Source organism: Neltuma alba, unplaced genomic scaffold, assembly GCF_004799145.2.
Source record: "Neltuma alba isolate B1F8T4 unplaced genomic scaffold, ASM479914v2 tig00002720_pilon, whole genome shotgun sequence".
NCBI lineage: Eukaryota > Viridiplantae > Streptophyta > Magnoliopsida > Fabales > Fabaceae > Neltuma > Neltuma alba.
In genome coordinates, this window is record NW_021632985.1 from 102,086 (window position 1) to 127,536 (window position 25,451).

A 25,451-nucleotide genomic window follows, 5' to 3' on the forward strand; every position below is an offset into this window, starting at 1 on the left:
TGAGTTTGATGATCCAAAATTGTATTGGATGATTGTTGGCTCACTCCAATGTTTGACCAATACCAGACCTGATATTAACTTCTCTATTAGCAAACTTAGTCAGTTTGTAGCCGCTGGCCAATAGAATTACATTGGCAAGGACTAAAAAGACTACTCAAATATTTAAGTGGTACAGCAAATTTGGCTTTGCATATTCGAGCTTAAAAACATCTTGATCTTATGGCCTTCTTTGATATAGATTGGGCTGCGTGCCCAGATGATAGAGATCTGTTGGAGGATACTTGGTGTTTTATGGAAATTCCTTGATATCTTGGTCCTCTAAAAAGTAGACTGTAGTAGCAAGATGGAGTATAGAATCATAATATCGCGCACTAGCACAAACCGCTATTGAGGTACTCTGGATCCGGTCTCTGTTTTTCTGAGCTTAAGATATCACAACAAAGACCAATAGTAATTTGGTGTGATAATATAAGTGCAACGTCTCTAGCATCCAATCCAGTCTTCCATGCTCACACTAAACACATAGATATTGATACTCATTTCATCCGAGATAACATTGCTGCAAACTGATTAGTTGTCCAATTTGTTCCCACTAAAGATCAAGTAGCAGATTGTCTCACAAAGCCTTTGGGTCAAACCAGATTCCACTTCCTTATAAGCAAACTCAGTCTGTCCATGCTACCCTCTCATTTGAAGGGGATGATACAATACAAGACAAAGCCCAAAGGTTCCGTCATGTTGTGTCACAATGCAAGCCCAAGACCAAAGCTCACAAGGAACCAATGACCCCTACCTGATTCTTCATTATAGAATATTCCAATTGTATTTAATTAATTCTTTGTAATTCTTTCTTTCCTATCCGCATTGTACGATTGTATATTTCTGCTTTTGTGTTGTCACCTCCTGATTAGAGGAGTGCTGTACAGTTTTTCTGTTTATATAGGACTACAATCCTTAGAGGCAATACACGGCAATTATCAAACTTTTCCTTTCGTGCCTAATTCTATTTTGTAGCAAGTCCTCAAGACTGTGATTATACCAAACACCCTCAGTCTTAACATTGGTTCCACACCTCAGGCAAGATTCATTGGTTGATAACTCATTATTGAGGGAGAATTACCAACTGTCCACGCTCAATTCATACGCATTTACTCATAGGGAGAATTATCATAAGATCTCAAGGAAAGAATTTAATTATCAAAATGTCCCAATGATAAATGAGCAATATAAATAAGTTGTCATTTCCTATACTAAAATTTATTATTGCTTACGTTTTAGTTGTCATTGATTTTAGAGTACTTAAATCTCTTCTTTCAGACTTGATTGCAACTCTCCCTTTACTCACATAAATGAAGCAAGGCAAAACAGCACAGGTACCGGATAATTAATGAACCACTCAAATGATTCTTCTTATTATAAATTACTTGTAACTTATTCTCACATACTAATAAGTGTACTAAATTGATTAAATTTTTAAATCTACACTCCTTAAAATTTTTTCTCCGATAATAATTTTCAATTTTAAATTTGGTATTTGTGAGTTTTTCTTTTCATATCAAATCATTTAATTTTACATTGATAACATAATTAGTTTTCTTACATAGTATAACAATATCAACAGGGCAAAGTTATAGAAATTAATAATGCTAAAAGAATAAAATTAAAATATTTAATAAAGAAAAGATTACACATGTACAGAATTAAAAAATTGAAGAAAATTATAGGTAGCTCAAGAACGGTTTTTTCTTGCAAGTTATAATCATCTCTCTTATATATTTCTCTCTTTTGAATAAAAATTAAATAAGAAATTTGTCAAGGGAATCAATAGAAATTTTAAATATAGTTAATTCCACCTTAAAATTTAACAACTTTATAATTTTATTCATATTTAATATATAAACTTCTTAAGAGAATTAATAATTTAATATATAATAATAAATAAAAGGTAAAACCATACATTCAAATTAAAAATTAATGAATTTACTTATAAATATGATAGAGAAAAAAGTATCAGATTAATATATGTGTGTGTATTCTTTTTAACCATCTACGGTACCCCCCATATGTACAATAAGAACATAAAAATTAGGTCCAGGTGATGGTAAATGACGAATTAAGTATAATAATTTAAAAATATTTTAAAAATTGAAAAATATTCCAAATGAAATTATATGTCTAATATATTATTTTAAGTTTTAAGAAAAAATATTATAATTCATAATGCGTGTACACATATATTCAAGGAAAATTTGGTTAAAAGTCCTTGTTTGAATACTTAATTAGCAAGGAAAAAAAATTTTGAGCACCTGTATTTATAATCCTCGAGCGCAACTTTTCTTTTGTTATATGCAAATAAAAACAAATTAAAATATCCACAATTTAAATAAAAATAATTCTGCTTGGATGGTATTCAGAATTTTTTTTTTTTAGTGAAAGAAAGAGGCCTAAGGCCCAAAGGAACAAAAACATCTAGCGTTCATCAATCCCGTGAGTCAAAGTCAGCAAACTTCCTTTGTCTTTCTCGAATTGAACACGCAACCACTCTGGAACTTCTTCCCAGATTTTGCTTACATTGTCGGATTTCAAGCCCCATTTCGCCAAAGCATCAGCACAAATGTTCAGATCTCTCCCAATCTTACAGATCCTCATAGTCCAGTCACGTTCCAAGAGCTCCAATATTCCTCTTTGGACCCCATCAACGAAACCAGCAGTTTCTTTGCCCTTCAATCGCTTAGCCAAAATTTCAGAGTCAGTTTCCATGATGATCTTACGAAAGCCTCTATTCCAAGCCAAGGTAAGCCCTTTCAAAATCCCCCAACTTTCTGCTTCTATCACGCCACAAAAGCCAAGTCTTTGGGCAAAACCACAAATCCACTCACCGTCCTCATTTCGTAGGACACCTCCACAACTCACGAAGCCCAGATCACCACAACAAGCATCGTCTGAATTGATCTTAATCCACCCCAAATCTGGAGCAGACCGCGACTTTTGAACAGTCAAAGTCTTGATATTCGACTTCACAACTAGACCTTTAGCATTCATAAATTCGTCTGCAAGAAACCAAATTCTATGAACGAGAGCCCCGCCTATTTTTTGTGAAGTCTGGAACACAAATTCATTCCTTTGCTTCCACAAAATCCAAGTGGTGACACCGAAGATAATACACCAAGGTATGTCTCTAACCTTCCTTCTATCACTAAGGTTAGAAATTAGCCATTGTATGAGGGGATCAAAGAAAAAATTGGACTGGATATGACTGTCATTAGAGATTTCTAGCCAAACTGCACTAGCCCTCCTGCAATTCCTGACAGCATGTAAAGTAGTTTCAAAACTTCCACAATCCTCACATGCTCCTTCAGCTCCCCATCTCTTGAATCTCAGTGCATTTGTATGCAGACTGTCATGAGCCACAAGCCATAGGAAACAACGAATCCTTTCTGGCCCATTCTACTTCCAAATTAGCTCCCACAATTTATTCCGAATTCCACAATTGTCACTTCTTAGTTTATTATACCCTTCCTTCACCATATATGAACCCTTGTGTTAGGATTATGGTTTTGATGATAACAAAGTTAGATTAAATTGGTTAAGTGTGTTGATCGATCAACTGATCAATCAAATGATTATCGATAAGCTGTCAGATAACTGTTCAGTATAAATCAGATTTATGTTAAGTATTTTAATCGATGAGCTGTTCGATAATTCATTGATCGATAAAATGATTGATCATCGCTAACTTAAAATTCATATAAGGTAACAAAGTGACAGATAAAAAGAAGTGAATCTGAACTAATCTTATCGATCAAGTGATCGATAAATGAGTTATCGATAACGACATCGATAAATGGTAAGACACTCTACCTGTTTTGATATTGATTCTGTCATTGTTTATTGATCACATTGTCGATCATTTTTTTATCGATAATATGATCAAACATTGACCTCTAACCTTCTGAAATGCAGGTATTGATTATAGACTATTGATCGATAACTTTATCAATCACCAAATTATCGATAACATGATCGATAATCTGTATGCCAGTTGCTTTTACTTAGTTTTTCCTAGAACTAAATTATCGATAACCTTATCGATAATTAAGCTTTCCTACTTAACATTTTTTTCAGATAACATGATCGATAAACAGCTTTAGAACAAACTTTTCATTTCACCGTTTATCGATAATTTGATCGAACATGTCTTGATCGATCACCTATTCGATAATTCTTGGTATCCTTGTTTCTCACTAAAGGTTTTTACATTTGACTCTTATCCATAACGTTATCGATCACAACCTTATCGATAATGTGTTCGATCAACATGTACTAAAGCTTCAATTCTATAACACTTGAATTATCGATAAATTGATCGATCTACCTTTACTCGATAAACTAATCGATCATTGACTTCTGTCAGCTTAAATTCAGCAAGCTATAACATCTCTCATACTCTCTTGTCTACTTACTTCCAAACTGTTTTTTAGCTTGCATAATCTTCATGATTACTTTACCAAGTGGTGTATATTCAAAGGAACTCTGATTTGCATATCAACCTAAGATTTCCTGTTGCACTTTATCGATCACTTGATCGATAAACCATTGTTCCATCATCTGATCGATAAACTTCTTCTACTAATCGAAAATTTCTCTCTCTGTTTTTCGATAACCAAATCGATCAATCAGTAATCGATCACCACTTCGATCAACCATGTCCAGAATATCTTTCTGCACCTTTTACAGATGATTCATTCTATCTAGAATCATTGAGTAATCAATTAGTTATTCCTCCTGATCCATGACTAAAGCTTACACCGTTTTATTCTTACTTATTTAAGTTTAAAATATGGATGCAGATTACTAAGAGAAATTACAACGGCTCTTCAACGGGATTACGTAACCTATAACCTACAGTGTCAGAAAGCTCAGACGCATTAATGGCGGAATCGTTGGAACTGGCTAAACACGCAAACGGAGTCACAACAGCTAGAAGCTCTTCCATCTAACGGTTACTTAACGATCTCAACTATAAAAGACGCGAAGAAGCATTAATGAGGGGATTGAATACCGGAGCTACCATCTGTGATTAGTAAGTCTAGCATTCAATACTCTGTTTCTTCAATACTACTGAGCGTCAGTGTTCATCATTAAATTTCACTCTATAAGAGAGTCGATTTCTATCCTTTATTAATCACTATTGAGTGATACTCAAGAGTGTGGACTCTTTAGTGGGGTTATATCCTTACGGGAGTAAGGGGGAGTGATTGAGTGATTCAATTACTGTACTGAGGCACCAAGAGCCCGATCAATCTTGGAAGATAGTGAAATACTCAGAGGTGTTCTGAGGACTGGACGTAGGTCAAGTGGTTAAGACCGAACCAGTATAAATCCTGTGTCTTCCCTTCTGCGGTGACATCCCTCTTAACTCTAACTCTCTGTTTCTGATATTGTCTCGTATTAATTTAGCAATTTTTTTTACTCACCCAATTCACCCCCCTCTTGGGTGAGATTGCTTCTAACACCTTGCTGCCTTTCCACAGAACCACATCAGAGCCTACGCCATATGGAGGATGAAAATCACGTAGTTTTTCTAGAGCCTCTTTATTTAGAAGAGCCTGAAGCCTTCTCCAGTCCCAACTCCCGTCAAAATTTACCATATCGACAACCGAGCTTTCCAAACACCCATCATCGACCTCTTTCACACAGGAGTTGATAAGTATCCTTATCCACCCAGGGTTCAAGCCAAAAAGAAGTATCTTTACCATCAACAATCCCCTTCCAAGAGTAAGCATTTAACACCTCCCATACCACACCAATATCTCTCCATAGAGGAGAGGCAACCTTTGGAATATAAAGGATTGAAGAGAGCTCATTACCAGAATCATACTTCCATTTCAAAACTTCTGCCCAGAGACCACAGGACTTATTCCTCAGCTTCCATGCCATCTTTAGTAAACAAGCCTGGTTCATCTCAGTTAGGCTCAACACCCTTAGTCCTCCATTCCTCCTTGGTTTCTTAATAGTATCCCACCCAACTAGGTGCACCTTACGGGTTTCCTCCTTATGGCCCCATATAAAATTCTGTTGCACCCGCTCCACCTCCTCTAGAAGACCTTTAGGTAACAAGGTCACCATCATTGGGTAAATAGGAATCGCTCCCATGACAGACTTTGCTAGGGTAATTCTGCCAGCCATACTTAAGCAATTAACCTTCCAATTAGCTAATCTTCTCTTGACCTTGTCTAATACATAGCCATAATTCTTCAATTTCCCCCCTGTATTACTGAGTGGAATACCCAAGTAATTTCCTAATTCATCTGTTTCGACAAAACCAAAGAGATCAACCAGTTTCCTCCTAGTCTCAGGCGAGACATTCTTGGAGAAAAGGAGTGCTAACTTACCAGTATTAACCTTTTGTCCAAAAATATCACAGAAATGCTCCAGACACTTCATAGTTAACCTCATTTGTTCTTCTGAAGCTTCCCTAAACAACATTAGGTCATCAGCAAACATTAGATGAGAAATCTCAGGGTCATTTCTTCCCACCTTAAAGGCTCGCCATCGCCCTCCTTCCTTAGCCCCTTGAATTTTTCCATAGCAAGAACGAAAATATAGGGGGACAAGGGGTCTCCTTGTTGAATCCCTCTAGAGGGGTTAAAATCTTCAGTCTTCTCACCATTCCATATCACTTGCATAGAGACAGAGGTAATAGACCTCATTAAAAACTTCTTGAACCCCTCAGCTAAGCCCAACTCACCCAAGACTTCCTCAATAAAACTCCACCTTAGCCTATCATAGGCTTTTTCCAAATCAATTTTAATAGCAAAATAGCCAACCTTTCCCTTCAAGAGTTTCATAGAATGAATAATCTCTTAGGCAACAACAATATTGTCTTGAATCTGTCTACCTAGCACAAAACTAGCTTGATTAGGAGATACAACCCTATTAAGAATCTGTTTCATCCTTTTAACAATAATTTTAGAAACACATTTGTAAACAACATTGCATAGGCCAATAGGTCTCATTTGCTTTAAGGAATCAGGCCTTTCTACCTTAGGAATTAACACTAGCAAAGTCTTATTCACTTCTTGCAAATCTTCCTCATTTCGCCAGAGTTTCTTCATAAACTCACTCACATCAAGGCCTATAAACTCCCATTCTCTTTGGAAAAAAATAGCAGGGAAACCATCTTCACCGAGGGCTTTAAAGGCTCCAATTGAAAACATGGCATCCCTCACTTCCTCATCCACAATGTCTCTATCCATCTCTGATGGTAAAGTGGAAAAGGTGATCATCAGGTTCTTAGTCACCCCTAAATCTTGCTGATCAGAATTCTTTTCTTCAGTAAATAACTTTATAAAGAGATCCTTAGCCATTTTTTTTAAATTCTTCTTGATCCTCTACCCAAATTTCTCCATCCCTTTTTAGCATAGCTACCTTATTTCTCCTTCTCCGAGCAAGAGTTCGAACATGATAGAACTTAGTGTTTCTATCTCCATTGTTAATCCACTCTCTTCTAGATTTCTGGTACCACAGTATCTCTTCTTGACTCAGCACATCTTCAAGTTCTTTCTGCAAATTATCCTCCAGTTTGATTAAGGAAGGGATGGGTCTATTGCAATTGCTGATTTTCTTTTGGATTCCATCTAGTCTTGCAATCAAAAGCTTCTTTCTTTTATGAATACTTTTGAACACTTCACGGTTCCAAGAAATAAGACTATCATGCAAATTATTAAGTCGTCCATTAAATTTACCTTCCCCATTCCAGTTCTTCTGCAACATTTCCTCAAAGTTATTGTGAAGCAACCATGCCGCTTCAAATCTGAAAGGGCGTTCGCCACTAGGCTTATTTCTCTCTCCCAAACAAAGCAACAGAGGATTATGGTCAGAACACCCTATTCTAGTCAAAACTTTTATCATCGCATTTGGAAAGGAGCATCTCCAATTTACATTACACATACCCCTATCCAGCCTCTCAAAAATTCTCTCATAACCCTGCAGAATCGGCCCCTTCCAGGTGAATCTATTTCCCCAAGTACCGACATCCATCAAGCTGCACCTATTAATTCTTTCATTGAACAACTCACATCTCCTTAACAGAATAGGCGCTTCTCCCTTCTTTTCCCCTTGGTCTCTAATATCGTTAAAGTCCCCCAAGAGAAACCAAGGGCTCGTAGAAACTAAAGTAAATTGAAACATTTCTTCCCAGAACAAACATTTATCTCTTTCCCTTGGCCCAACATAGGCAATAGTAACCACCCACTCCAAATTACTCGGCCCCTTTACTGCCAAATGTACATATTGCACATTTTCTTTTAGCACTGAAAACTTCAGCTCATCATCTCTCCAAGCCACCCAAATACCACCAAAAAATCCTGATCCTGGCACAGCCACAAAGTTGGTTAACCCTATTTTACGGAACACTTCCTCTTCCCTGGTATGACTAACTCTAGTCTCCAAAAGACCCACCAAAACCGGTCGCCTTTCCTGCACTAGCAACTTTAAACTTCTCTCAAACCTCCTGCTACTAGCACCTCCACAGTTCCACACCAAAAACTGATGATCATAGTTCATGGGTAAAAGAGAAATAAGAGGGGGGGCCAAATCAGCAATTAATCTATGCTCATCACAGCACTATTCCACTGCCTCTCTGCATCCTCCATCCCACTACCACTGACCTCATTCTCTTCTACCCCTCCAAAATCAAGGGGTCTTCCTTCATTTCCATCTTTGAATCATAGGATTTCTTTTGCAATTTCTGGGGTTTCTTGGACAACATTAACATCCAATTCCTTCAAACAGCCTCTATTAGAGTCCACAATCATAGTACCATTGTTGCGCACTACAATAGTGTCCTCATTTACAGTCCTGTGTCTCCCCTTCATGCTACCTTGCTTGTTAGACTTGGAGCTGCACTTCACGACTTCCCTGTTCTCATACACCACAGGTAAGCTCACTTGTGATTCATTATTATTTGCTTTGGAGTTTTCCATAGATTTCCTCTTATACCATATCTTCTCCTGTACAACCTCTGTTGGCCTTGTGTCTTCCACCATCAGTTCATTCCCATGAATTTCTACTTCAGTCACATTCGCTAGGTTCCTGAATCTTGAGCCTGAACCATTCTGACCCCCTCTTGATACTTCTTCCTTTCTGTTGCCTTGGTTAAACCTGTGCAGACTCCTATTATTCTGTACCTTAGACCATTCACCAAAAACATATTCCTCCCTTTCACTTGGGACTTCAGGATTAGCTTGCCCCTCTTCTCTAAAACCATACTTCTTCTCACTACATTCCTTCTCAATGTGTTTATACATACCACAGCAAAAGCATAAGAGGTGAAGCCCTTCATAAACTATGGGTCTTTCCTTCTTATCAATGATATACAAGGGAAGGAGAGGCTTCCTCAGGTCCACTTGCACTCCCACTCTTGCATATCCCCCTCTAGTTTGCATAGATGTCGACATATCCACCTTAACTGTACTTCCAATCTCATTCCCCATAGCTTCTAGGATACCCTCATCATAATACTCCAGGGGCAAGTCCGGAAACCTAACCCAAATCAACACTTCTTCAATTGCCTCCACTTTAGGGTCAAAATTTGGTTTCCATTCCCTCACAATGAGATACGAGTCAGAAATCATCCATGGTCCCCTTATAAGAGCCAGTTCATAATCCTCAATAGATGTAAAATTGACAATAAAAAAATCATTTGAGAGATCAACTACCTAAACCACCCCTGATCTAGCCCACATTTTTTGAATTCTTTGCTCCATCCTAACTAATCCCAATTTCCTGCCTAAGAGCTTAACAATTAAGCTCAACTTAAAAGGTTTTCTGATTTTCTGCTGGGCTTCATTCGAAAAGACGAATTCCGGAACAGCGAACCTACCTTTCTGGAGCCAAACGGGACTCCATCGTCTTCCATATTCAGTCTTCTATTCTCTACCTCCGTGTTCGCACCAGTGCCTTTAAGCATTTCAGAGAAAGATCTCTATCTTCCTTCATCATCCCCTTCGCTTCCAGCATTAGATTTAATCTTCTTCTTAGAACGTTGCAGTAAATCAGCTTCCTCCGCCGAGTGCCGCCCAGGAGCTTTGATCATTGGAAAATCTGCCAGCGAAAGAACCGGAAGGCTCGCCATTCGACTGTAACCCGGTACTCAGAAATTTTAAATTATGAAATATCAAATAATTCATGTGAATTGTTTAAGACAAAAACAGACTATTTTTAATTTTTTTTTATACATAAATATTTGAGATATATAAAAATTTTAAAAATAAATATTAATAGCTTTTAACAATAGTACAAAAGACATGTTTTTTTTTTTGCAAACTAGTATAATTTTCAATTAAATTATGTATTTATGATATCATTTATTAAAAAGATCCATATTTCTTGTACTTGTATCAAAAAAGATGATTTCTTTTAATATGATTTTGTTTTATCATAATTTATTTGTTAACTTGAAGATTTAAAATCTCGAATATCAGTATTAATTTTTCAGTTATATTTTAAGTTGCTAAACTATTAAAAAATGAAAAACATTAAATTTTTAAATTTAAAATGATAGAGAATAAAATACAACCCATTTTATATATAATAAAAAGATATTTTAACAGAGAAATGTGTTTCCATTGTTAGTGTTTATAATACGCTGGCGTTTGATACAAGGCGGCAAAACTCATCGGACAAGTGAAAGGCGCTCCCTTCCCAAAATTCATTGGAAGCCCTAGCTCTACCCTGGCGTCTGCGCACGCGCCCTCCTCCTTCAGTCTCTACCGTCGAAGGTCATCGGCGCCGCGCTAGTCTTGCTGTCGTCGACAAGGAAGAGGTAGTCTCCGGATGACATCTCTAATACCATCAACTTTGTCCTTTCCAGTCTTTCCTTATACTGTGCAAAAAGGTCTTGAAACAGTTCTTGATACCGCCATTTCCCCCGTAATTTGGTGTGATTGATTTGATTTGTTGCCGAAAATCTGAAGTAAAATATATAGATTTTGTACAGAAGTAATTTGAATATCATTTGGCTCCTCTTTTGATTTGGGTCCTCTTTTTTGTTTCTGTTGAAAATGTGAAATACATACAGAAGCAATATGATTTTGATATATAATCTCTGTGTGTGCCTGTGTGTGTGAGTTTTTCTAGTATTAGTAGTTCGTCAAGTTGATTATATTTGGTTCAAGGAAGCAAACTATTTGTCGCCAATTGCATTTACAACCTGTTTGTCGTCCAGAAATCTTGAAAATAAAGGTGCAGAGTTTTTGTTAGGAAAGGTTAAAAATAAACCCAGCAAGCTGCCCACCCTGTTTAGCCTAACTGTGTCCCTTTAGGACCGGTTTTACTGACATGCTTATCAGCTTGAGTGAACTTGTTCCCAGCCTGGCCCATATTTACGGCTAATAGTTGTCATATGTTGCTGATAGCAATTGATAAATGTGTTTTTTTTCCCTCTACCTTTCTTATGACTTATTGTTCTTGTGTTTCATATTGTTGTCATTCAGTAGAAGTGCTTCTCTAGTCTCAGGGCACAATGAGATTGGAGAAATGCTGGTTTTGCTCTTCGACCATATACCCTGGACATGGAATTCAGTTTGTTCGTAATGATGCAAAGGTATACTATTTATATTCCCCTAATTCTATTGTAGATGTTTCTCCCATATTTTTGCTGTTCCATTTGTTTAAAAGGTATTGAAAGTTATTTGAATCGACTGCTTTTCTTGGATTAGGTGGATGTGGATGTCTATTTGAAATTGAGGCTCTTAATAGATAGCTATTTTCTAAATCTGTAATCCTCTTAGCTTTGAGAAGTTTGAACTTTTTTCCTATTCACTTCTGTGCATAGTGTGTACCTGGTTCCTCACTGAATACCAGGGCAAATTGGCCGTCTAATTGCTTCTCTTTGTAATGCAAAAGACATGTTAGATTTATATCTCATGCTTGGCTCAATTATGTTGATCACATACGTCATATGGGAAAAAAATGATGGTTGAGTCTATTGCAATGAAGCTAATAGGCCACAAGTTTTTCCTAAAGAAAGAGACCTCCCCCCCCCCCCCCCCCCCCCAAAAAAAAAAAAAAAACTTAGGAGTAACAAGTTTGGGTGCCATCACAGGCTAAATTTACATGGCACCTGTGGCCTTGGCATTGAGTTACTGAATAGTGGCTGCTCTCTGCAGATTTTTCGATTTTGTAGATCTAAATGCCACAAGAACTTTAAAATGAAGAGGAATCCTCGTAAAGTAAAATGGACCAAGGCATATCGTCGATTGCATGGAAAGGATATGACACAGGTAAAAGCAACATGCTTTCCCAGCTATCTTGTTTGTATATTATGTCTCCTGTTTCCTAGAAACTCCAGCACCATTATTTGTTTCGTTAGGATTCAACCTTTGAGTTTGAGAGAAAGCGAAACAGACCTGAAAGATATGATCGGAATCTTGCGGAAGATGTTCTCAAGGCTATTCCAAAGATTGACAAGATCAGAGTTAGCAGGGAGGAGAGACACCACAAGAATAGGTAACTGGTTGATTCACTGTTATTTTATATTGAAGTGCCTCAGAACCTTTTCCTTTTGCTGACTTTCTTTGGATTTTCTTGTAGAATGAAAGGCAACAAGGCTAAGCTCCTCAAGGAGGCTGCAAGGGAGTTGGAGCAGGGCATCAATTTGGTGAAAGCTCCATCTGTGCTTCAACAGGATCCATCTCTCACTTTGCCAAAGATCAAAGTTCAAGTTTCACAACAGCAAGCTGAGGAAAACCGTCCGATGGAAGAGTGATTATGGCATTACTGATTTTGTTTTTTTTTGGGTTTTATGGCATTCACTTAATCTTGTCTTGTACATCTTTAAGGCTTAAAACTATGATTCAAATGTATCATTTTTGTTTATCATTACCGCGGATGATATGATTTTGGAGCAATGGTTTTGATAATATCTAGTCGGTTCTCCTGGACATAATATTATTTGATATGGTTAACTATCTATGGCTAAAAGTGTAGATGAAATCTCCCGTAGCCCGTAGGTGAAGGAATTTACTGCGTCATAACCGTTAGAAAATGTTCAGGCATATCAACTTGATGTTCAATAAGATTGTTAAAGGATTTTGGCATGCGTCTGACGTCTCCAAGCTTTGAAGGACAATGCCTCATGGTTATCACTTGTCACTCGTTTTATATTGGACAAAACTCCCAAAAGTCCGTCGTGAATGAAGCATCGTCTCCACCATGGATGAAAGATTTCGAGCAGTGTGCTTCATTAAAGTGAACGGAAAAGTGAGAATCGCATCTAAAGTACTAGTCACGATAAAAAATAAAATAAAGAATCACGGCATCACTCTTTGATAGTATATTTAGTTTTTAGTATAAGATTTAGATGACTAGCTTAGAAAATTAAAAAAATTAGTTAAGTTAGTTATTTATAATAAATAGGTGTTGTTTCTTATAAAATATTTTTGTTAATTATGTGTATTAGTTAAAACTATTATTTGATAGAATTTTTAACATGAGTAACTAATATAATGATTATTTTGAAAAATAGATAAATATGAAACACAGTATGTTTAAAATCAAATTAAAAATCAAACTAGTTTTTATATTAAGAACCGGAGGAGGTAGTATCATGGAAAAAATTTTAATGGAAAAAAAATATCCTCAAAACTATTCAAGGTTTTATATGTTAATCAGCACTATAATTAACATCATGTAATAATTACAACATCCATAATTGCATATAGTAATCAAGTGGCTTGGCATTTTGAATATTTATGACCCCGCTTTGTCGGCCCTACACACCAAGAATGATCAACTGCCAGTGTGGCCTGATGCTAACGCCATTCCTGCCGTTGTTAGCTGAGAGAATGCTAACTGAGAATGCTCAAGCACGAAACCCATGTAGAAACTTTTCCTGCCACAAATTTCAAATTTAAAATTACGGGAGAGTTAGACGGTGGCTCCCCTTGGGTTTCCTCATCTGGGATCCTTGGAAAAGATGATCAAGTTAGCCATTGCGAATAGCTTGATGAACTATCTCCCTTTAAACCTTTGAGTGAAATGCGGCAAAAGGAAAGAAAATCCATGAACCGAACCTGTTGTTTAAGTTGACCATTAATTGAGGAATAACAATTGTTTAACTTTAACTCAATGCAACAAGTGATAAAGCTCCAGTTACATAATTTTCTACATTTGCTTCAAGTATAAGAAATTGTCAATCATGAATAGCTTTCAGTTGAACATTCAATCCGTCACTAGACAGTGAATTTATGATTTTTTGTTTGTCACAATTCATGATTGATTACAGACACATTGAATAGTAAATTTGAAGAACTCATGAGCGCAATTCTGTTGACAGACAAAATACAGGAAAGGTGACAGAAGGGTTACTAGAAAGACCAATAGGAAGAGGAGATTCTAGCTTTAGGAATGAGCGATCCCCTGTCCCTAATCAATCTAGTGTTTACTCTCCTAGGATTGGTCAATCTTGTGGAGTTAACGGTGATAGGCACAGTAGATCACCCTCTCGTGAGTTTACCAATCATCCGTTTGAGGACATAGGTGACACTTGCGATGATAATGAAATGAATTTTGATATGGTTCAACTAGTCTCTATCCCCCTCATTTTCTGTCTCTTCTCCCTTCATATCCTCCTCAAGTTCTTCATATTCCCCCTCCTTCTGGTTTTATCTCTCCCTTTATTTCTCTGCCAAATCAACCTCTTACGTTCCGTCTCTCCTCCTCTCCAATCATTTCTGTTCTGTTTCCCCATATCTCCCTCTCTGTTTCCGTGACCCTTCCCCAAGTTATCTTCTGTTTGCATTAGAAGTGTGTGTGAATGTGTGTTGCATCATCTACCTCACAGCATCTAGCAATTGGCGGGCAATGCGTTTTCTTCTGTTGGAGGAAGGCATCCATATGGCTCTAATGCCGCAAACTGCAGTGACTGCTTTGTCTTCACAGAATATTGCCCCACCATGGGCGGTGTCTAATCCTGCAGATTCATTCACAGAGGAGGCTCTTTTTTCAACTTCTCTTCAAAAAATTATATCGTCAAATTGGAGAGTGGGTAAAAATGGAATTGTTCATTTTTACTACTGCCATCAGAATTTCCAGCACTTGAGCAAGAGATAACTTTGGACACCTCTTTGATTGCTTCAGCAACAAGGCATCCAACAATCCTTTGTGGGGAAGTGAACAGATAAACCTGCAAATGTTAGGTCACTGAATTAATCTAAGGAACAAAACCAACAAAACGTATATGGAAGCCACTTTCGTGGACTAGTTTCATCTAATTACAGACAAGTTTGGCAAGCTAAACAAGTAGCCAAGTAAAGGAATAGCATATCCACCTTGCAGTGTTCATGAATTATCCATCCATTTCCAAGGTCAATGTCCGTCATTTTCACAACTTCTTCAACCTAATGATGACTTCTCCATAAAATGTCAACATAGGGTCACCAGGGTCAGATGCGGAGTTCCAACTAGAAAATACGCACGCACGCACGCGCGCGCGCCCGCACGCATAAAGTCCCCCGCCAGTCTGATTGTTTGGATTCTGGCGCCTCTGCATAAAGCCCCTCTGAGCATTCGCCCTCTGATTTTGCCCTTGGTTCCTGTTTCTCCCTGAGCTACTCGAGCTCCCAGAGCTGTATTGACTCCTCTTCCCCACTCCTCCTGTAGGTCCAGGATAACGGGCCGCTCTAGCTTGATTCTCAGCCCTCCTTGCCTCTACCACCTCTCTTGTCCTTCTAGCTGCAACCCGCAGCTTCACACACATCTCCTCAAAGGTCTTGACCTCTAACAAGGCCAACTGCTGTTTCAACTCCGGCCTTGCACGGTTCATCAGTTGTTGAGCTAACCAGAGTGAATGATCTTCCGTCTGCCTGGGCACATACTTTGCCAAATCTATAAACCTTGTGATAAACTGGTCCTCATGCATCTCGCCCTGCTTCAAGGAGTAGAACAGGAATTGCTTTTCCATTCGCAACTCCTTCGGAAAGAAGTGATCATAAAACATCCGCTTGAAGGTATCCCAGTCCAACTGAGATATATCAGAAGGTCTTGCACTATCCCACCAGTGCCTTGCTTGCTCCACCAGATAGGTAACCGCCACTTGTACCTTGAGCGGGGAAAGACAAGGAACAGCAGTAAAGATTGTCTCCATCCGCTCAATCCACTTCTCTGCATCTGATGGTTCCAAACTTCCCTTGAACTGGGGAGGATCATGACGATGCACCTCTCTCCATACCTTGGTGATGTCATTCAGCAACGGAGGGTAAATCACTCCCTCTGAAGTATCTCCTCCCTGGCTAGCCGCTCGATACTCCTCCCTCTGAGGTAAATCTCCAGCTCGATCACCGCTCCTAACCCCTCTTTCTCCTACTCCTCGTGCCTCCATAGTCACCTCATTCTCTCGGTCCTCTTGATTGACCGACTCTTGGTGCTTCCTCGTGAAATCTTCTTCAAACTTCCTCAACCTTTCATCCACCACCGCCGTCATCATCTCCCTCATTTGTCTCAGAAAAGCCTCATTCTCTTGAGGCGGTCCATTACCGGCTGGATCTGTTTGACGTGTCCGTACCATCCTTCCTCTCCCCAATTAAGGATGGAAACCCTCATTAGTAAAGAAAGAAAGGAAACACAAAACAAACAGGGAAGGTATGTATGAAGTATGTATATTGCCACTAGGAAAAGAAAGAATTTCAAAGAAACAAACTGGCTCTGAATACCAATTTGTAAAAACCCTTTACCTTAAAAACGTTAGAACTCATCACAAAGTCACTACTATGGTAGAAAAGGAAAATCTGTTAAATGAACTACCATAGTAGGAAGAAATTTGCATAATTTTGAATTCACATTTAAACCGTTACATGCAACTGAAATCATTCATTTACATCTATTGGGCCTCCGAGCCTCCGGCCCGGGTAATAACAAACATCACATCAGCCCATCTAAATGATTCCCAACCAAATAATCAAGAGTTCATAAAACACTAGCAATGGCCTCCGGCCAACCAAAATAAGGAGATACATTCTCTCCAGTTTACAACAAGGCTGGGTACTCAAATATATCAAAAAGTAGTCCTAACTGTGGCAATATATACTAGTCATACATGTACAAATGCTAGAGGCCTAAAGCTAACCAAGCTCAAGCCTCTACGTCTCTTCCCGATGGCCCACGCCCGGAACCTTCACCTAAAAACATTGTAAACCACGGGGTGAGACAAAGTCTCAGTAACCAACCTTTCCAATACTAGGTACTACTAAATAGGTGCTCGTGAGGTGTCAAGTGGGGCAGTTCACAAGTAATATAATAACAAGATAGCCACAATAAATCATGCGAGTGAAATGATGCAAATCCCCTTAACCAAATCCCTCACTTTGGGGGATTTTCAGGAGCCGAAACCGGCCTATCCCTCACTATGGGGGACGTAAGGAGCCATAAAAGGCCTATCACTCACTCTGGGGGACGTAGGGAGCCAAAAGGCCTATCCCTCACTATGGGGGACGTACTAAGCCAACCATCATGCATTAATGGAGGCTTTACCACGTGGTAGTAACAGACAAAACTCTCACCAATTCCCAATTAATGCATCATGCTCAAATCGTAATCACAGAGTAATAATCATTTCACAATTAACCTCATTCAGTGGCATATCTTTCACAATTCCAAAATTCATTCATCATTAGTCAAAACCCCACAAAACGGTTTTCCTTTTTATACACAACATACAGTTTGAACATAATTACTACTTAGAGCACAAATATAAATCTACTCACAAAACCACAGAAGCAAGTACTAAGGATTGGAAAGTGGTTACCTCTCGCCTAAGCAAGGAATAACAAACCGACAATGTGGCCCCGTGCACCACCACGACTCACAACCGGTCTACACAAGCACACAAACACACAACCATCATATATTAGCTTTCAAACTAATAATGTGGCCAAAACAACACTTGGGGACACAAAATTCCTATCTCCCATCAAAACTCTACCCAACTCAAAGGGTATAACTATCAAGGCAACACTCCAAAGTCATACTAACCCATTAAAACCTTAATTCCTTTCCAAACATCAATTAGAGTTCAAACCTCAAGGACCCACTGTAGGAATTCAACCTCCAACATCCCATTTGAGCAATTAAGGTTCCAACAACAAATCTAAACCAATTAAACATCCAATTTAACCCTCCTTAACATAACCCAATTCACAAAACTCAAAATCAATCTCTACATTATTATCCTCAATCCCAAATCATCTATCTCCATAAACCCTAACTCCAAAAATTCAAGATTCTTTAAATCCAAGGAAACTACACCGATTAAATACTTAAACTAACCCCAAGCAATCAATTAAACTCAAAACAATCGGTCAAAAACCTCAATTCCATCACAACTTAGAAAATCCTAGGGTTCCACCAAAAATCCTCAGAAATTCCAAGAAATTTCAAGAAAGAAAGAAGATTAGAGGTTAAAATCACTTACTTGAGGTAATGGATCCTTAGAAATGCCCCCTCCAAGCCAAAAGTTCGAAACCCTAGCAGAGCTCCTCTCTCCTCCTTCAGATTTTCTTATTTTCGCACGCTGAACCCTCCCGCGACTATATAGATTCGGGACCTTTCGCCGTGGCGAACCCCAATCTTCGCCGCGGCGAACTAATCTCGAGAGGGATTACTCGCCTAAAAACCCGACTTCGCCGCGGCGAACTCCAATCTTCGCCGCGGCGAAAGCTTCCCGAGAGGAAACTCTCACTCGCCCAGAAGAATTTCGCCGCGGCATGCCCTTACCTTCGCCGCGGCGAAACCTTCCCGAAAGGGAAGCCTCGCTCACCAGAACAACTTCACCGCGGCCAAACCTTCCCGAGAAGACACTCCCCTCTGAAACTCCCGGTGCGCCGCGGCAAACATACCCTAAGAGGGGTACGTTCACCTATTCCTCCAACAAACCTCAAATTCAACCCAAACACCAAGATCAAGATTAAATCACTAATCTATCCTCAAAATCAACCCAAAAGAGGCTATTAAAACCCGATAAAATTTAGGATGTTACACCCTATCCAGCCTAGCTATTAACTTTGTAATACAACACTACAAAAAAAAATGCTTTTAGCAACGGAATTTTTTATTTAGCGACGGATTAGTGACGGAAACAGATTAACAACGGAATTAGCGATGGAATTTGTTCCGTCGCTAATTACCGATGGAAATTTAGCGACGGAATTTCCGTTCCTAATCCGTCACTAACCCGATTTTTTTAAAAATAAAATAAAATGCGACATGGCACCTCTACCAATTGCCATGTCATCACTGGGGACCACCTCCACGTGTGCTGCCACCTCACATCTCTGTCTGCCACGTGTGCTTCCACCTCACCTCTCTGCCTGCCACGTGTGATGCCACCCCACCTCTGCCTGCCACGTGTCGCCACCACATAATTCCCTCCTCAAAAAGTGACTTCTCACTAGCTTGAACCCAAGACCTCCTCTCTGCATGCGTAGTTGAGCTGCAATGAACCTGTTGACTTATTATGTAAAATTAAATATATATATATATATATATAATATTATTTTACACAAACAATTATATATACATATATATTATTAAAAACTAAAAATATACTATATGATAATTTTAATCATAACTATTTTAATGAAAAAATAATTTTTAAATATTTGTTTTACTATTTTTTTATAATGTTTTATTTTTTAAAAAAACATTTTTAATATAATTTTAATTTCTAACGACGCTAATTTTGAATTTTAAATCATAAATAATTTTTAATAAATATTTTTTAAATTTATTTTTTAATTAACATTGATAAGATATACAATTTAATTATATATGTATTATATTACATTATATTATATTATCTATATGTGTTTTATATATTTGAAGTAAATCATTTACAATTAGTTCAAAAATCTTGTTATTCAAAAAATAACTACTATAATAAAATCTAATAAATTATTCTATATAAAAATTAAATGATTTGAATAGATTATGATAAACAGTATTCTCCTACTTGTATATATATCCGATGTAATTTATTTTCTTAAAATTCTTTGTATATACCATTTGTTTTTGTATTGAAAACTAAAATCAATCTATATCATGGGTATTAATTATATCATGATTAAATTTTATTGTTTAATGATTGAAATTCAAAATTCATTTCAATATTAGTTTGCATTAATATAAATTCATTTTTTGGTTTTGAATTTCTATCATGTATTATATATTTCAATATGTTTTACATATGATAAAATTATTTCTTTCTTTAAATCAGTTTGTATAAGAAAGTTATTAATATTCTTATTATATTTTTTAATTATTATTAATAATCAAGAGGAATTTATTTTAACAAAATATAAACAAGTTTTCTAAGAAATTGTCTTTCTATTTTTAGTATATACATAATAATGACATGAATGATGACGATATCTTTATTAACACCAACTCCACAAATATATCAATTTATTTTATAATTAAAAAGGTTTTTAAATCATTATATTCTTAATTGTTATTATATAAATTTTTGTAAGATTATAATTTAAAATAAAAAAATTTAAAATTAGTGACGGATTAGTGACGGAATTGCGATGGAATAGAATTAGCGACGGAATTAGTGACAAAAACTTCTGCGACAAACAATTTAGCGACGGAAATTTCTGACGGAAAAAATTTCGTCACTAATTCCGTCGCTAAATATTTATTGACGGATTTTATGACGGATTAGCGACGGAATTTAGCAACGGACAGAAATTATATTAGCGACGGAAAAATTCGTCAAAAAAATTAGCGACAGAATTTCCGTCACAATTCCGTTAGAAATTAGCGATGGAGTTTGTTTCCGTTAATTTTTTTTCCGTCGCAAATTCCGTTGCTAATCAGTTGTTTTTTTGTAGTGCAAGAATCTTACAATTAAACGTAGCTAAACTGTGCTACATGATGCACCTTTTTAAAAAGAAATATATGTATTTTTTATGAGGAATAATATTTGCATATATAAGCACATTAAGAATACCTAAAAAAAAACTAAACCAAATATAAGGCAATACAACAATACAAAAGCAAATAATAGAATTAGACTTGTCGAGACTTGTAACCCAATTAACACCAACATTTTCTTAAATCTTTTTGTAATAAGAGATTGTGATTTGAACCCTCTGTTGAGTATATAATAGGAGTGTGAGTTACAACAAAAAAAATTAAAAAAAAATTAGATTAGGTGCCATATTAAATTAACACATTATGCTAATTGACTTTTATCTCAACTTTAATTTGCCAAAGTAAGTCAAAATAAAAAATTATTTTTCCCAAACGTTAATCCAAATAAACTCTTAAATTTGCGGTTTTGATCTGTATTTTGGAAGTCCATGGAACGTAGATCCATACAGTTATTTGATTATTAGGTAAAGGCCTGTTGGGAGTATAAAAAATGTCCATTACTATATATTTGGCGGTTGCTTTGAAAGCAAAAGGTTGAATTTCAGATTAAAAAAAATTGAATTTTAAAAATAATAAAATAAAAAGGTTGGAAGTCCCCGTCATTAATCTTGACGAGGTTAAAAAAGAAAAAAGAAAAAAAGTCAGCATCACTTTTATTTTATCATTTTGTCGAATGGTAATTAATCCCATCCAATTCACGTGCGAAAAAATTAGAGAAAAAAGAACAAAAATAAGTATACTCTTTTGACATTAAAAATCCAAATCAATATCTAAATAAAATGAAAGACAAGTCCCAATAAAGTACTCAGTCATTAAATAATAACTTTTGCAAAACATATAACAAAAACAACAACTTAGCTGATGACAACTTATGCGTCGTTTGATAAATAAAGCTCCCATCCAATTCGAAAAGACAAAAATATCACATAAAATGACAGGAAACCTAACCATGGAAAACAGAGAAAATGGAAGCCAAAGCAAAGCCAAAAGCAAATAAGGATATGTAAAAACTTAAACACGCAAAAGGCAAGTGAAATAAAGACAGAAAGAATAAAACACATCCCAGAAACAAACGAAAATCACATGATGACTCTGAACCATCCAAACCAATGTTTTGTTAATTAACTATTGATCTGGTTTTCTTGGTTCTTTGGTTAATTCAGACTAGATCGATCAAGCATTAATTCATTCTTTTTTCTTTTAGTCAGATTCGTCCATCGCGGGCTTCCAATAACGTATCATTGAAAACAACATAAGCCAACTTGCCAACACAATTCATTTATTATATTGGTAAGGTTAAATTAAATAAATATTTCTAAATAATAATAATAATAATAACAATCACTACCTCCAGTCCTTCTCGTCAATTTAACCAGCAAGCCACAGGTCGAGTTCCCAAAACTAGATCTTATGTATATTAAGGATTAGAGGTAATATAGGAGCTTGACAATTAATTTGGGGATATTAAGAAAACTAATTAAATTGATTATTTCTAACAAATATGAGTTGGCTTCCCTAAACTAAACTATTTAATAATGTGCAATTGGAACTACTCCTTGATGAGAACTACTTACATACAATCATCAATAGGAATATTTTTTAAAAAATTATTATTTAAAAGACAAAATAGATTGGTATATTATGTTTAGAACCAAATTAACCCCTAATTGGTTATTATATTAAGGATAGGAGGTAGCATTTTTATAAAGACAATAATTAGGATAAGTTTCTTATAACCATTATGTTGAATATTTGAATCACACTTTGCCATGTATATATATCCCATTTTTTAGGGGGCCACATCAGAAAAAGGGGCACATAACAAAATGTAATTATAGATTTTGACATAATGGCTGTAAGAAATTTAATCCAAGTTTTGTTCCTTACTATAGCAATTCTTGAGCGACCCTCCACATAACAAGACAATCTTTACCACTTGCTGCATGTTATCACTTTATTAATCATTTGTTTTAACTTAATGATTTGATCAAGTGGGCGCAGCACACAAAAGAAAATTAAGTGGCCCCATAAAAACCATGTCTCAACACAAAGGTAAAGTATCCTCCCGCACTATGTTAATATTTTTCAGGTACATCCAGTGTGATGATATTATTAAGTTTTTCTAACCAAATCTAATGGAAGTTAGTTAGGATTTTAATTAAAATTTAAAAGCACGGGGCAGGAGGTCCTCAATGAGAAATGTTTCTCCACACCGGCCTCATTAATCGTCCATATGGCGCCGCAGCCAGCTACATCCCTATTGCCCCAACAGTCCACACTCACATTTCATCCACATTTACTCACATAAATGGAGCAAGCCAGACAAGCTTGGGGCCACCATAATTAATGATACACATTTAATTATACTAGCGCCTCTTTTTTGTCATATATAGGCGTCCTTCCATCAGAGGTTTAGATAGAATTTAACCCTTAATTTACCACTCCATGAGGAACAAGAGCCTTCTATTAGATTCAATTCTCATTGGCTACATTAATTATTTCTGTTTAATAAGGGGAAAAAAACTTAACTTTATATTGTTTTACTAAAAAAAAAAAACTAGACTTTACAAACAAGTTATTGATTGAGATGGTAAACAGTCTCACTTTTTAAGGAAAAGAACAAAAATTCAAATATCAAGAAATATATTTTTTGGGAAAGCTTTAATTTTCATGCTCCCAGCCTGAAAAAAATTAGTTTCAAGTCTAGAGTAACTTGGATGATATTTTGATTTATTAAAAAAAAACTGAACTTTGTTGTCACCCTCCATCAAGATGTTTTGGATGTGGGCTGGATTGGATTCTTCTCTGGAAAATGGCGAGTACTACGGTTAAAAATTTGAAAACCAATTATTTGGGGCCCATTGCTAGTATTTTCTTGGTCACAATTTCTTAATTGAGGGAATCCCAACCCACTTCCAAATCTTGTTTTGTCCTCTACTCCATCAAAACCTGTGGGTCGAAACGCTGAGTCACTGCTCCCTCACCAAATGTTTTGGTCAACAGATACAGCTGGCAGGTCAAAAGTTGTGCGTAAATCATATGTGATGATTTTTTTAAAATATTCTTTCATTTGTAATGCTATTGACCTTTTATCATTTAAAATTTAAAATTTTAAATTATATACTCCTTTGGTCTTATTTATAAGACACTTGCAACATATTTTACATGGACTAAGAAAAAACCTAAACTGTAATTCTCCATTAAAATATAATAACTTTTCAACTTTATCCCTATTCAATATATACACATAATATACAAAGCATAAAATAGCACATTCATGCTGAATACTTAATGATGTCACTTATAAATAAGACTAAAAAAAAAACTTTTCTCCCTACTTTATATATAAGACCAAAAGAATATATTGGAATCAAAACATACTTAAATTTCTCATAGTCACTTGTAAAAAAAACTAATCCAAACATCATAATTAACCAAGAGCACTTCTAACTAGTGTTATTTATAAAAATCATGATTATCTAAAATCATAATCGAGTTTACCAATAATCCAAGTAGGTACTAAGTTAACTAGATTAGAATTTTAGAAGAAACCTATTATGGCACTCAATGAGAAACATTTGCTGTCGAGAGTATCATATCTTAATGACATGAATATTTTTTTTCTTTATGAATGAGAGATTACAAGTTTAATTCCATTTATAATTCCAAATTATTAGTACCTATTCCTCTAATTTTAAAGGGGAAAAAATGAAAGGTAAACATTTGCCATGAGGTTCTCGTGGGAATGCATTTGCCGCCACCAAAACGCCAGCCGAGCTCGCCTCGTTCACATTCCGTACCCATCTACTCTGGGTCCCACAGCCACGTGTACACTCCTTTATTGGTATAAAAATTGCCGTAACTCCACTTTGTGGTCACTACCCTATGCTCACCACCTGCCGGCACCCATCAAGGCTTCTTCTGATCGAGAGGAGTCGCAAAGCCTCTTACAGGTTCTATTATTTTCTCTCTTTCCCTTTGCATCTGTCCTTTTCAATTGTTATGGTTGAATTTTTATTAATTGCTGTGATATATATATATATATATATATATATATATATATATGACCTGCTCTGAAGAGAGCTGCAAAATTAAACTGCAAATTAAAGGATCTGATCATTTATAGAAAGTCCGAATCATGAATTAATTGATAGGCATGTGCACGCTCCAATCAATTAATTGATAGACCAAAACCTAACCAAATCATCATTTTCAGAATGATGTGGGTGTATATATATCATTCATGTGATATTAATTATTTTTTTGGTGAGATGGGGAACATTATTATTATTCATAACTCATCATCCATCTATCTCTTTTCAGTTTTAGTTGTAGACCGCTATGCTGGGGAGCTATATTTGTTAATAGTCGTCCACGTAGTATGAATTTTAATGCTGTATGTGATTGGTCATTATCAACAGCATGTGGGAACCTGTTCTAGAGCTTCTTTGATTTGTTGGTGCTGGGCCAGATTGAATAATTTGATCTCATCATCCGAAAAGCACTTAAAACCACAT

At 36.4% G+C, this 25,451-nt stretch overlaps 3 protein-coding genes across 4 annotated transcripts; 1 reads left to right on the forward strand and 2 right to left on the reverse strand.

The window, feature by feature from the left end:
- Positions 1-5,679: 5,679 nt before the first annotated feature.
- On the reverse strand, positions 5,680-8,568 carry LOC114736033 (uncharacterized). Its single transcript, XM_028923820.1, has 4 exons — positions 7,432-8,568; positions 7,047-7,316; positions 6,541-6,836; positions 5,680-6,478 (listed from the first exon to the last, which is right to left on the reverse strand). The coding sequence occupies exons 1-4, from the start codon at positions 8,566-8,568 to the stop codon at positions 5,680-5,682; spliced, it is 2,502 nt and encodes an 833-aa protein (XP_028779653.1).
- Positions 8,569-10,697: 2,129 nt separating this feature from the next.
- Positions 10,698-12,976, forward strand: LOC114736119 (probable ribosome biogenesis protein RLP24). Of its 2 annotated transcripts, none has more exons than XM_028923895.1 (5): positions 10,698-10,828; positions 11,499-11,608; positions 12,174-12,287; positions 12,377-12,513; positions 12,598-12,976. In XM_028923895.1, the coding sequence occupies exons 2-5, from the start codon at positions 11,528-11,530 to the stop codon at positions 12,770-12,772; spliced, it is 507 nt and encodes a 168-aa protein (XP_028779728.1). In that variant the 5' UTR covers positions 10,698-10,828; positions 11,499-11,527; the 3' UTR covers positions 12,773-12,976. The 2 variants fall into 2 exon arrangements, with proteins under 2 accessions (XP_028779728.1, XP_028779735.1); XM_028923902.1 differs by having other exon boundaries at positions 11,502-11,608.
- An 818-nt stretch (positions 12,977-13,794) lies between these two features.
- Positions 13,795-15,386, reverse strand: LOC114736044 (protein CHROMOSOME TRANSMISSION FIDELITY 7-like). The gene is made up of 4 exons (XM_028923826.1): positions 15,336-15,386; positions 15,082-15,190; positions 14,842-14,977; positions 13,795-13,897 (listed from the first exon to the last, which is right to left on the reverse strand). Exons 1-4 carry the CDS (start codon positions 15,384-15,386, stop codon positions 13,795-13,797), a joined length of 399 nt encoding a protein of 132 aa, XP_028779659.1.
- Between the last annotated feature and the right edge of the window lie 10,065 nt (positions 15,387-25,451).